At 49.0% G+C, this 13,646-nt stretch overlaps 1 protein-coding gene across 4 annotated transcripts in view; it reads right to left on the bottom strand.

Annotated features, from left to right (window-relative positions):
• The window catches only part of LOC137452865 (transcription initiation factor TFIID subunit 4-like), a 124,089-nt gene that overhangs the window by 90,145 nt on the left and 20,298 nt on the right, over positions 1 to 13,646 (bottom strand). For 3 of the 4 annotated variants that reach the window (XR_010990180.1, XM_068161675.1, XM_068161677.1), the window contains exons 8-9: positions 5,894 to 5,999; positions 1,670 to 1,784 (exon numbers count right to left, since the gene is read on the bottom strand). Coding sequence is in view for 3 of the 4 variants with exons in the window: in XM_068161675.1 (XP_068017776.1) it covers positions 1,670 to 1,784; positions 5,894 to 5,999 (221 nt within the window). In the remaining variant the exon portion in view is untranslated. The remainder of the gene's footprint in view (positions 1 to 1,669; positions 1,785 to 5,893; positions 6,000 to 13,646) is intronic. The other variant, XM_068161676.1, reaches the window with a different exon arrangement.

Below are 13,646 nucleotides of genomic sequence, written 5' to 3'. Positions count from 1 at the left end.
TGCCCCAAGTCACTGCTACCTGAGCACTACAGGGCACCCCAGGATGCCCCAAGTCACTGCTACCTGAGCACTACAGGGCACCCCAGGATGCCCCAAGTCACTGCTACCTGAGCACTACAGGGCACCCCAGGATGCCCCAAGTCACTGCTACCTGAGCACTACAGGGCACCCCACGATGCCCCAAGTCACTGCTACCTGAGCACTACAGGGCACCCCAGGATGCCCCAAGTCACTGCTACCTGAGCACTACAGGGCACCCCAGGATGCCCCAAGTCACTGCTACCTGAGCACTACAGGGCACCCCAGGATGCCCCAAGTCACTGCTACCTGAGCACTACAGGGCACCCCAGGATGCCCCAAGTCACTGCTACCTGAGCACTACAGGGCACCCCAGGATGCCCCAAGTCACTGCTACCTGAGCACTACAGGGCACCCCAGGATGCCCCAAGTCACTGCTACCTGAGCACTACAGGGCACCCCAGGATGCCCCAAGTCACTGCTACCTGAGCACTACAGGGCACCCCACGATGCCCCAAGTCACTGCTACCTGAGCACTACAGGGCACCCCAGGATGCCCCAAGTCACTGCTACCTGAGCACTACAGGGCACCCCAGGATGCCCCAAGTCACTGCTACCTGAGCACTACAGGGCACCCCAGGATGCCCCAAGTCACTGCTACCTGAGCACTACAGGGCACCCCAGGATGCCCCAAGTCACTGCAACCTGAGCACTACAGGGCACCCCAGGATGCCCCAAGTCACTGCCACCTGAGCACTACAGGGCACCCCAGGATGCCCCAAGTCACTGCTACCTGAGCACTACAGGGCACCCCAGGATGCCCCAAGTCACTGCCACCTGAGCACTACAGGGCACCCCACGATGCCCCAAGTCACTGCTACCTGAGCACTACAGGGCACCCCAGGATGCCCCAAGTCACTGCTACCTGAGCACTACAGGGCACCCCACGATGCCCCAAGTCACTGCCACCTGAGCACTACAGGGCACCCCACGATGCCCCAAGTCACTGCTACCTGAGCACTACAGGGCACCCCACGATGCCCCAAGTCACTGCTACCTGAGCACTACAGGGCACCCCACGATGCCCCAAGTCACTGCTACCTGAGCACTACAGGGCACCCCAGGATGCCCCAAGTCACTGCTACCTAAGCAAGCACAGGAAGGAAACCAAGAGAATCACACACAGACACAAACCCCCAACCCCCCTGCCCAACCCACAGAGGATCTCCGGTGCTGCTGGGGGCACAGCTGCAGCTCGGCTGCAGCAGCCCGGGGGCAGGATGCCCCATCACAGCCAGCAGCTGCCCAGCAAGCCACATTCCGTAGGGACACCAGGAGCTGAGACACAAACCCAACCATCCCTGTCTCAGAGACTTCAGCATTCCCTGTGCCACAGGCTTTGCTATAACCCACAGAATCAAAGGCTGTGCTAAGCATGAAGAACTCCATTTAGAGAAAAATCCTCCAGCCAGGTCGCGACCCCCTCCTGTCTCACCCAGCAGAAGGCAGCAGCTGTCCCTGGAAGGGCAGCGGCAGGCAGAGTGCTGGGCGCACACTGCCCTCTGGTGTCACACACATCCCGCAGCCTGCTCCAGCGCTCCCCCCACACCCCCCTGCCTTCAGAGAGTTATTTTGATGGTTATTTTTTTACCTGAAAGAACCACCTCCAGGGTCATTCAGCTTGTTTTTCTGATTTGCAGAGACCTGAACACCAAAGCCCCCAGGACTTTTGCTGGCTTGTATTGTTGGTGCCTTCCCTACTGTGCCTGCAAAACACCAAGCAATGTTATTATGAGCTGTCTTAGACAATTTACATCAAAGAACCTTCTGTCCAGGAACTAAATTTAACTGTCTGTAAATTGCAAACAAAGGAAGTTATTATTTGTAAAGATTACACTGCTGCAGAAGAGCAATTCCCAAGAGAAAATGGATATTAACATCCCACTTGGGTCAATATTGACTGAGTGCTGAAGATGCCCAAACTGAAACCCGCTGGCCGGTCAGGATGCACAGAGTGGCTCTGAGTGGGTTGGCAACAGCCAGTAAACCTCTTGTCTAGATCATCTGCAAAGAATAAAGAAGCAGGCTCTGAAAGGTTCTTAGCACAGATGCTTCAAGCCCCAGCCCCTATGCCTTTGACTTTTGCTAATGTAGTCATTTGGAATTGGGTTTGCAGTGGAACACACCTATTGTCAGAGCTCAGGACAAGATCTTCCAGTGCTTCAAAAAGCAATCACTATTGTGAAATGGGACAGAAACCTCCTCCTCAAGGTGGTGTTTCCCTTTCTTGGTGTAGAAGGCATTCTCTGTCTCTAGGCTTTGGAGCTCCTGGTGGAGAAGCACACTTGGGCTTCCAAAACGAGCCAAAGCGTGCTGGGCACTCAGGCCATTCTAAGATTGGTGTTCATTCCCCCCTGGCCTCTGGAAAAACCTAACCAGACTAATCAGAACTTGATGGTGCTAATTAGCAAATCAGCAGAGGGGTGCTACTGGCACCACTGCAGCAGTGTGCAGGGAAAGGGCACTGGCAAGTGAGGCTGCTGGAGGAAGCTCTCCTTCCCTGCTTCAGTGCGTGCTTACTGGGGTGCTGGTTTGTGGTTCCTTTAACCCCGCCTGTGTCTGGGGCACTGCAGAACGACTCATGTGTCTCCTTGAGTCAGAGATCTCACCTCTTGCTTGCACATTACTTGATTTTATGAAGTGCTATACACAAACAGTGTTTGAGGCTCCAAGCAGCACATCAAAGTTCTCTTGTCCATGACTCAACTGTATCTAATGGCACGGTGGGAGCCTTAGGAAAGTTACTTTATTTCTTATCAGGATTTATAAAGGCCTGAAGCACAACTGTCTCAAGTGCTTTAGAGAACACTTCCTTGCTCAAACAGAAGTATTAACTTTCCATGAGTCCAGCATCAGCTTTTGGTTTGATTGCTTCATCAGCTTCAACATGTGAGCTTGAAGTAGAGCTAATTTGACAGCATTCATTAAGTTCTTCAAGCTGTAGAAACAGTTCTGGGGACTCTCAGCATCAGCAAATCCAAACCAATGTCTGAGACTTCAGGAACCAAGCCTGGTAAACAAAACTATTTAGCCATCAGAATATTCAAGGTCCATGAGATGCCACAGAAAGCATTAGCTCATGGACGAGGTGATTCAGGCACCTGTTGCACAGAATCAAATCGGTTTGGTTGGAAAAGACCTCTAGGATCACTGTGTCCAACCTTCAAACGACCTCATTCCAAGGTTTGCTACTAAGTGGAAGGAAAGAAGCAATATCATGACTGAAATTAGCAGACCTCTAGCTGCTCCAGTGAAGGTGCAGGAGATGAAAACTGTTGCAGTGGCAAAAAGCAGCTCCCAGTGCCACTCCTCCAGAAGGAAGGGAGCCAGAGCAAGCTGCTCTCAGTGGTTGGTTTGCTACAGATGGTAACTTAAGAGACCCCACCAAACAAACCAGGAAAGGCATAGCAGCAGAGCAGTTCACTTTTGCTCCCAGGACAGCAGTGTGCCTGCACTGAAGGCGTTGGAGCTAAGCCTCCCTTTCCTCCACTCCACGCAACGGAGCCAGGGCAGCGGGAGGCAGGGGACTACAGAGAAGCTTTCTGCTTTCAGTCACAGCCTGCATGGTCAGGTAGCCATGGCTAACATCCACCTCTGTTCTGAGGCAGGGGCATGTTTGGCAAATAAGAACCCCCCATGGGCCAGAGACTCCGTGGGATTGGCAATGGCATACAGAGCCTTTCACTGCTGGCTCCTTGCGGCAAAGTTTCAGTACGTGATGCAGAAAGCTCAGACTCAGAGGCTAGTAATGTCTCATTTTATTTCTGCACAGCTTAAACAGCTGCAATGAACACTCTGGCTAATCATTTAACTCTTTGGCTCAGCTCCTTCACCCATAAGATGCAATTCACCTAATTATTGCACTGGTAAGTGCTTTGATAAAGGAGTGTGAATTCTTTGTGCAATAACTATAGTGCTACTTGCCCTGGTGTGGAAGTGATTTTAACTCAGGTCCCTCAAGTCTGCCACCTCCCTCTGTGCCATTGTTTTAAAAAGCATGACAGTCTGTTCCCATGAGGCATTAATGTAAGGGTACATGACACCGGGAGATCCACTCCTAACACCATTCTGGGGCAGCCTGCTCAGGTCTGGTGTGAAAAGCCTTAACAAAGTCACACTCCACCAAGTTATGCTACTGGAAGTGTCTCTACAGACCATGTCCTGTGCCAGAACCTTACCTCCTTCTCCAGGAATACCTAGGCCAGTATAAATGATCATTACCCTGGTGTTCACAGGAGAACTTTTAACAGCACATCAAGACCAAAACAAGCTGGTATCGAGAGTGCTCAGAGCGGCACGTCGTGGGGCTGCAAGCACGCAGGCAAGCTTGGCCCTGGCAGTGGGCTGCAGGGTGAGCAGTTTTACAGTGGGAGGCTTGGCAAAGTTCTGGCTGCTTTGTGTCACCAAACAGTACAGTGGTGGCTTAAGCCAGCTTGTCCATAGAAACAAGCTCACCTGAAAGCAGGGCCCTGCATCACCCCCTGTCTTCCTTAAGCCAAAGTGCTAGTGCAGCTGCATTCCACTGGCTGGTCAGGGGCTACCATGAATGAACTCACGTTCTGAACCCACGGGTTAAAAGACAGATGCCAGAAACATGCAAATTCTTGGCACACTGTTGATGTTCAGAACTTAGAGACTCAGCAAGCAAAGAAATTAAATCAGCCTTCACTCTCACATGTCAGGCAGAAGTGAAAGGTCATGCTCTGAGATGCAGAACACCCTCCCTGGTGAAAGACTCAGGCCAGGAGTGTCAGTGCTAGCAAGCAGACAGCTCTTGTGACAATACATGTGTGTTTTCCCAACTGGGACAAACAGCCTACAGATTAGTGTGAGCTTGGGTCCAATCAACCTGTGGATCCTCTGAAGAGAGCACAGTAAGGAGAGTATCAGCTGCAATTAACTGTGATCACTGGGGGTCTGGGTGCTTGCTTTTCCCAAGGAGAACATAAAGGACCAAGCAACAAAGCCAAGTAGGCAGCAACAGCTTTGATATGCATTTAGCCTAGTCTGATTGCTAATTCAGACTGAATTAGCAGTAGCTGGAGATGAACAAGCTCTGTATCCCATTAAAACTCCCAAATCATCTCCATGCCCACATACTCTCAAACATAATCAGGGAAAACAAGAGGCAAGCCTCACAGGTCTGGTGGTGGCAAGAAACAAATGGATACTGATTGGAAAGTAAGAAGGCTTCAAGAACCCTCTTAGGAAGTGGCAGGCAGACACTAACCAACCTGTTAGACAGGTGAGGAAGCTGGGTGCAGGCCACCTCTTGCTCCCCTGACTAATGGGGGCATGTTAGGTCCCTGTAGTCAGTCTCTGACCTTCACCAAAGAGTAAGCACACTGAGAGGGGAAGCCAACAAAAAGGCACCTGGGGTGATAAATTTCTCTAGGACTCCTACCTTGACCTGTGTGGCTGCAGAGACAGTGCCCATCATGTTCTGCTGCAGGAGGAAGAGCTAATAGTAGGGTGATTACATTGAGGCGTCCTTTAGGCTTCAGGGGTGGGGGGAAAGAAGAGTTTCTTTCTTGGCCCAGGGTTAGAGCTCAGTCAAGCTCCTGACTTCCTTCAGAACTTTGCATGAAAAGCTGCTAAGGAGCCAAGCATGTGAGAGTTCAGTCCTAAGGGTGTTTCAAAACATTGCACTGTGTTGGTCTGAAATACCTTGAAGCTGCACAGTGAGAACATGCATTCCTCAGTCAGTATGGAGTCAAAAAGAAATGTCAAGCCTGCCAATGCCATGCTGCTAGTTTGGAATTACAATGAAAGTCATACAAAGGCAACAATCTCGCTGAAACATTTAAACCCATACCTTGTGGTCTAATGGTCTGAGTTATTACCACTGGCATCCTAATCTGGGTAGTCTGGCAAGCAGGGGTTCGTTTCACAGTTTGAGCAGATGTGGACTGGATAATCTGCTATTATTAAAAAAAAGTATACTTATATTATACTCTTTATACACAAACACACACAAGGTAAATACACTAACACCTGCAATCACTCACATATGCACATGGAGCTCTAGAGGCACAAGCAGCTGGTGACAAAGCCATGGCCATGTAATGCGTGCGGCTCTGTGTGTGTGTATAGACCTGGGCTGCCACTAAGCTGCAAGAAGTTACTTCATGGTATTTGACACGTGTCAGATGTCACAGCCTTCACCAGAAATAAGAGTTCAAAGCAGTCATGTAAATATCAGCTGTCTTCAGAAGCTCAACTTGGGAGAAAAGCAGAAAGTGCTGCAGTTTCAGTGCTGTCCCCCTACAACCATCAGGCCTCCCACTATGCCTGCACTTTTAAAAGGAAACAGACACTGCAAAGCCTAAAATATTGTGAGTTCCAAAGTCAGATATACACAAACCAGAAGGCAGTGATTTATGGTGGTCATAGAGTAATCATCTTTTAAATATTAGTTGGATATTCTCAAGGTTTCAGCTACTACTGAGCCAAGTTCTGAAGTCCTTACCCAAAACAGAAACCGGGTTAGAAACTTAGAATTTGACCCACAAATAAATCAAATCAGAAAGAAGAACCTGCAAGGGCCATGTGTAAGCAACAACAAAATGTATGCCCCAGAACCCAAGGACAAGGCAGGCACAGATGTCATGAACAGAGACTGCAAAGGACATGGAGATGCCGTGGAGCTGGGGAGAAAACAGAAATCCACACAGAAACTTAGAAAACAAACCAGAGGCAAACCAGTTGTGAGCAAGATCACAGCCACAACTCAGGCCTGACACCTCCAGAGGCCAGGTGCTCTTCACAGTCCCAACTCTTACTCCCACTGCATCATGTCTGCTGTTTCTCAGTCCCACAAACCCAGCATGCCCTCCTAGAAGACAAGATGCCATGCTACACACCACGGTGAGAGGCAAGCACGAACCACTGCACCTTTACCCGGCACCAGGCAGCGTGCTCTTAGAAAGGGGACCTAAAACCATGTTGTATGGCTGGACAAAAATGGCCAAGAAGAAAGGAAAGCACAGTATTTTCAATTGAGGCATCACAGGAGAGAATGAAAAGGCTACAAAACAAATGGAAACTGTTCCACCAGTAGGAAGCAGGGCTCCCCAAGGAGAAAGGAGGGAGGGGAAAACCACAAGGAGAGAGTATGGAGGGAACAAGACCTGCAAGGTACTCTGGAGGAAAAACAGGCAGGGCCATTTTGAAGTGAGGAAATTGCCTTCTGGACAGCCTAAAAGAGGAAAAGCTGAAAGTCACAACAAACCTGTGGGTGGAGAAGTAACAGCAATGGCTACCTTGCAGAGAGAGAAGGGAAACAAAGTGAAGGGTTCGAGTTCAGCTACAGCCACTGAAGGAAAATGCAGCACTTGGACCAAGCACAGGAAGGGAGTTAAGTGAATGCAGATTTACTTGGTCCAGACAGGCAGTGAGTAAACAGTGACACCCAGAGAATAAAGCATCCACCATGCTTAAAACCAGGAAAGAAAGAGAGGTGGTAAGTGGAAATGAGAGGGAAAGCTGAACCTGGCAGCTTCTTGGTGCACAGGAAACACGTCCAAGTGTCTAAGACAGAACAGCCCCCAGGGGAAAAAAGGCCTGCTTGGTATCAAGGAGGAGGCTGCCACTTTCACCCTAACTGATAGGATGAGTTTCCAGAGAACAGTTAAACAGCAAAGTAAGCCAAACCAACCCCACAAACCCAAAGCAGCCATACCTTAACTGGCCAGAAGCCAGCCCAAAAAGCAGATGTGTGAGCTGTGGACAGAACTGCTACCTCCATCACAGGAATAGGCTGAAGTCAGATTTCTCTTCTGTGTGAAACAAGCAACTCCTGCAGGTCAGAACCAAGTTCCCTTTCACCTGAGGAGTATGTTCATGCAAAAGCCCTACAACATCATCCACTACCACCATTACAGCTAGGACAGTATTTGACCCTTTATGAGAAACAATGGCAATGTTTGCTGTTGTTCTACTCTCAAATACAATCAAAACCCATCCTTGGACAAGCACTGTGCAAGGTATGCAGAAGTGCTAGCAGTGTAGGAAATGAATGGAATCAGCTTCTCCAAGCAGCAGAGATCAAAATCATCACCTCCAAGTGCACACAGAAGCTGCCCTGCAGTGAGCATGTACTCCCTGAAGGGAATACCTGAACTCAGAGCAGCACAGTACACAACTGAAACTCCACTTTCTGTCCACTCTGAGATCTGTTTCACCACAGATGGAACCTACAGACCTGGCAGCCACTTAAGGAGTGACCATTAGCAACTTGTTTCTGAAACACACCCTCTGAGTTTCTTAGCTGGCAAACAAGAAACAGGAAAAATCTGATGACTCAGAGGTGACTGACCCTGCATTCAAACTCATCCCCATTCTAAACCACCCTCCATCAATTACAGACATTCCAGCTGTTCCCATTCTCCTGCCTATTTTCCCACAGCACAAACTATTATGTGCTCATCTTGGCCTGAAGAGCATGGCCAGTGAAGAAGGCACTAGGAAGCTGGTCTGGGAGATGGTTAACTGAACCCAAGTGATTTGTATTTCTCACAGTCTAAAAATACCCCCAATGAGTATCCCCCACCTGATGTTATCTGTGCCAAACCCCAAGTGCTCAGCTCCTAAGCACCAGTTTACTAACCCAGACTGAGAGAGAAGGTAGAGAAGTGGATGTCTTAGTACACTGCAGTTATCAGAGACATCACCTCAGCCTCCAGAGAAGGGGAGATCTTACTGCTTGCTGCAGCCACCTAAGAGGAAGATGTAGAGAAGTTAGAGCCAAGCTCTCCCAGAAGTGCAGAGCTGCAGGACAACGGGCAGGAGCTGTAAATGGGAAGTTTCAGTTTAATGTAAGGGGGCATAGAAATGCCCATGGGAGTGGGCAAGCAGTGGAAGAGGTTGCCTGAGAGGCTGTGGAATCTTATCCTGGAGCTACTCCAACCAGGACTGGCCAAGGCCCCAGGCACCACAGTAACCTGTATGCAGGAGGCTGGACCAGATGCCTCCAAAAGGCCTTTCCAGGCTCTCACCACTACATCCACAGTCATAGTATCAACCATCTCATGAAAGGCCTGAGGCAGAAATAAAACAATAAAGATAAAACCTTCCAAGTTTGCAGAGACTGCTCCTCACTCCATCTCCCCCACCAGCACAGGACTGACTTGCACTATTTCCACCCAGGAAGACAGAAGGCACAAGAGCAGCCCAGTCACAACAGAGGCACAGAACAGAGCAGACTTCATGGGACTGAGCCATGGCCTGGATTTGGTAATGAGCCTGGAAAACAGCAACAGCACCAAGCGAACTTCTCATTGAGACAGCAAGTGCTGGCATACAGCAGCTCCCTCCTCTGCAGACTTACCAGTCAGGAGCTGAAAAATTAACTCCTAGGCTGCTGCAGTGTGGAGTTCAAGGAACACACTGCAGCAGGGAGGTCAGGGCATTGCTTCCCTGGGTGCAAACAGCCACAAGTTGCCCAATTCCTCTCCTGTAAATCAACACTTTCCTGCAAAATTAGATAGCATTCTTCCTCCTTTTTGTTATTTCATCTTCCCAGTTCTCCCCTTAACCATCAACTGTCCACTCCACTAGTCACATCTGCCTCAATTCACCATGTATCTTCTCCTCCAGACAAGCTGCTTCTCTCACATCCTGAATGCTCCAGACCCCTGCTGTATCCATTTGGAAATTTCATTTGATTTTCCTGGCTGTGAAAGGGATGTTTACACAAAGGTGCCTCCACCACACCAGCAGAAGATGGACACAGGGTACTTAACAGGAGTGACAACAGCAGTGCTGACTGCTGGGATCTTGGAGCCCTCCTTCAGAAAGCTTAGGTTCACTACTAGATGAGAATAAGTTAATGGTGCTCTCTGGTCCTCATCTCAAGCCAAAAGGATATCCTGCCATGAGAGGTATGAATCTTCCACTGTGTGTGCTATTGCAGGGCAAAGAACAGACTCCAGGTGTGAACACAGAGCAATAATTAACACCATGAATGACCAAGAAACACAGACCAAGAAAGAATTCAGGCAAAGCACAGCAAATGCCTGAGAGCAGGAAGACAGGGAACTTCTGTCCTCTTGCCTAACACAATAGACCACAAATGGGAGCTACCACCTACTTGTCACTGAGAGGTAAACTCCTTTCAGGCAATTAGATTAGAACTCACTGCTGAAGTTTTTGGGGACAAGGATGGTGCAAGCCTGAGCAATCTGGATGCTCCTACAGCAATGCAGATGCACAGAGCCCTGGGGCCATGCCAGCAAGGGCTGCAAAATCAGCCTGACTCAGGTGACATAAATCACACTTTGCAACAACAGCACCAGACCCAAATCCTCCAGCAGAGCAAATATGGCAATAAATACAAAAGCAGAGAATGAAGAAGCTTCTGCAGAGAATGGAAAACCCAAAAATCAGCTTGGGAAATCCCTCCTTGAGCAAACATTTTTCCTCTCCATTAGGTTCCAGGCAGCATGGCGGCAGGGAGGAGCGAGCCGCTCGTAAACCTCCCCGCTCCAGACCGGCTGTGGTCCGAGATGACATCCATCTTCACTCATGAGTAAGCACTTGCTAACTCACTTGTGGCTATGCCACTTGGGATTTATCAGTCTACTCACTCCTGAAGATAAATGTCATATCAAACCCCAGCCATCATGTAACCTGGCAGCATTAACTTACAACGTTCATGCCTCCGTGGGCCTGGAGTTCAGAGTCCTCCTCCTTTCCCAGGCTGCAATACCAGCAGCTACCATTTCCCCAACAGAGCATCAAAGCTTGCAGAAGAAATGACTATTTTTCCTCCCAAATTAAACAAATTAAAAGTGAAAAAATCAACTTTTTCAAGAGTCAGCACAACATTTTCCATGTCAATGTAGCAGCAATATTGTATTACTGAGTGGTCAAAGATTACAGCCCCGGGCTCAGAGACAGCAGGAAGACACATGAAGCCCAAAGCCACTGAAGCCTGTGTCCCACCTGCTCCTCAGCTGAGTCTACAATTCTTCACCTGGTCTAATTTGGAATAGCTCAATGATGCCTTTTCCATCACTGCCTTTGGGAGCCTTGTCTAGCATCTAATGATCTGCTTTACTGCAGGAATATTTTGTACCATTCTGCCCAAATCCCTCTTTGCTCAATTCTACCCTGCTGTTCATATTCATGCTCTTACACCACTCTAAATATCTAATCAATATACTTTGATGTTTAAACCCTCAAAATATTTGTAAATGGTTTTTTGTGCTCCTCCTCACCAGTGTTTGACCAAGTGAGGTGTGTTTAATTCTCTCTGCTTTGCTGTCTTTTCTTACTTGTTTCCAAACAGGACTCATTGCCAGAATGCTCCTTAGAGTAAGGGACAACCCACAAAATTAGCATCACCACAGAATGGCTTAGGTGGGAAGGGACCTCAGAGTGGGGTCATTAAGATGGATCAGTTTGAATTTCTCACAGTTTCTTTATGATGTACATTTACTGATTGGCTTGGACCGTAAGGAGCTCTTTCTCCTTACAACGCAGGGCCAACACAACGAGTGCTAATCGATCTCCATTACTCACCAGCCTGCTTATGAGCCACCTCAGAGAGAGTGTCTCTCTTACCCAGAGAAATTCTACCTGCAGTAACATCCAGAACAAGGGAGGCAATGTCTGCATGGTTAGGGCTGTGTAGAGCTCCTGCACCCCAAGAATGACAAACTAGCCAAGCTTGGAATATTGTACTTGGAACAGTTAGAAAAATTGATTGCAGGCTTATCTCATTAGTGACTCATCAACTAAATATTAGCTGAGATTATTTCCCTCTTCCCTGGAGTCCCCAGTACTAGCAGCACTGCCTGGCTCTCTGGAGCACAGCATTTTCAGAGTTTTGGTAGCTGACTCCACTACTCTGCTAAGCAGATAAACAAAGCAGTCTCCTCCTGCTCCATCTCCGTGAACACTACACACATTAGTGCTGAAGCCTCCTTAGCACAACCTCCAAGACATCTTGACCAGTGTTCACAGAGTTCCCATGCTGCAAAACAGCTCAGTGTAACTGCAGGAAGTGTCCCCAGAGCTGCTCTGTAAAACAGGAAAGCCAAAAGAAAGGCACAGCTAACATCCTCCACATTTCCACACACTCTAGTGCTGCAAACTAGCTGGTATGAAGGGAGCTGTATTCCAACACAGCCTTGCCCTTCTACAGCTGGACAGTTTGTAAAGCCAGCTGGAACTGTCTCCAGTGAGCTTCAGGCTTGGAAAATCTGGAGCTCAGCCAGGTTCCTCCATCAGTGCTGGGCACCCTCAGGCCAGCCAGCTGTAAGCTTCCTCTTCCGGACAAGTCCTAGGCAAGATGGCCAGCAGCAACTCGCTGTGCTCTGATTTTGGGGAGCACTAAGATGTGTGAAGAGCATGAGCACTGTCACCACAAAGAAGTCAATACCCAGGAACAAGCACTAGTGTGATGTGGAGATGCTGCTGGGTTGCCTGCTTGGCACCAGAGCTGATGGTTGGTGTGGTAGAGAAGATTCTTCCCTCCTGCTCTGTGACGCTGCCTTTGCCTGCGCAGAGCTCACGTGAGCGCCATTAAGCAGCGCTCGGTTAACGGAATGTTTGGTTCCAGTTACTAATCCCTGGTAAATTGAAAGCAAAACACAAGAATCCAGCTTTGCAGTGAAGCTGAACAGTGCTGATTTTTGAGGCATTCACTCCTCCCTGGCTGTTTTGTAGAGAGGAACAGTGTGGAGCAGAGTTGGCCCTGTGCAGTCTGCTCTCTTCTGAAGACACAGCGGCCATTCCGTGTACCCACCAAGATGGAAATCCAGCCCTTCACCTATGGCCCCTTGCAGGCAGAAAACCAAATCCTTTTGCCCACCACATCAATCTCCACACTACACTACTTGAGCAGCCTCCAGCTCCCTCACATTGCACAGGTATGAGGAACGAGGTGACAGAGTAACTCTTCATATCCTTCATCTCTCCTCCCCACTGCCTACTCTGAGCGTGCATTGACACCTGAGAGGCACAGGGAAGGTCTCTCTCATCAGTTTGCCTTAGTGCCATCCAGAAAATATTCCACCAGAACAGGAAGCAGAGGAGTAGGAATTCCTGTGACTGTACTGACACATTTTGGTCTGCATCAGTGTTTCTCCAAAGGTGGGGTGCAGCCTGCAGTGTTTAAAGTGGGTTGAAAAGGCTGGGAAAAAGCCACATTGCCCAGAACTGGGTTAGTCCCAAGAGTGTGGCACAAGGCAAGGCCAGACTGGCCAAGAACAAACATTTGTACTTGTAAGGAACCCAGCAGCTGCTGACAGAGATTTGTTTTACCCAGGACAGGGAGCAATTTTCACACCTACTGCCTGTACTTACAACCAGCTCCTGCTCCCCTGCCTTGAAGAGCCAAAGCAGCTGCCGGTGCCGCCTGTCAAAACACGAACGAAACAAGAAGACATCACAGAAAGTCTGAGGAAGACTCTTCTGATTAATGCAGCAGTCCAGAAGTGGGGGGAGAGCCCACATCAGGAAAAGAAAGACTGCAAGTGGCTGAACAGCCAAGCCGAGGTGCAGCACACCCACCTCTGGTGGGTATTACAGAAGCCAGTCAGAAGCCTTGACATTGAAGATGC

This window comes from Melanerpes formicivorus, unplaced genomic scaffold, assembly GCF_026170545.1.
Source record: "Melanerpes formicivorus ecotype bairdi unplaced genomic scaffold, bMelFor1.0.p_v2 SCAF_59, whole genome shotgun sequence".
Taxonomy (NCBI): domain Eukaryota; kingdom Metazoa; phylum Chordata; class Aves; order Piciformes; family Picidae; genus Melanerpes; species Melanerpes formicivorus.
The sequence above is the reverse complement of the archived record's forward strand: the minus strand, read 5'-3'. Positions and strand labels throughout refer to the sequence as shown.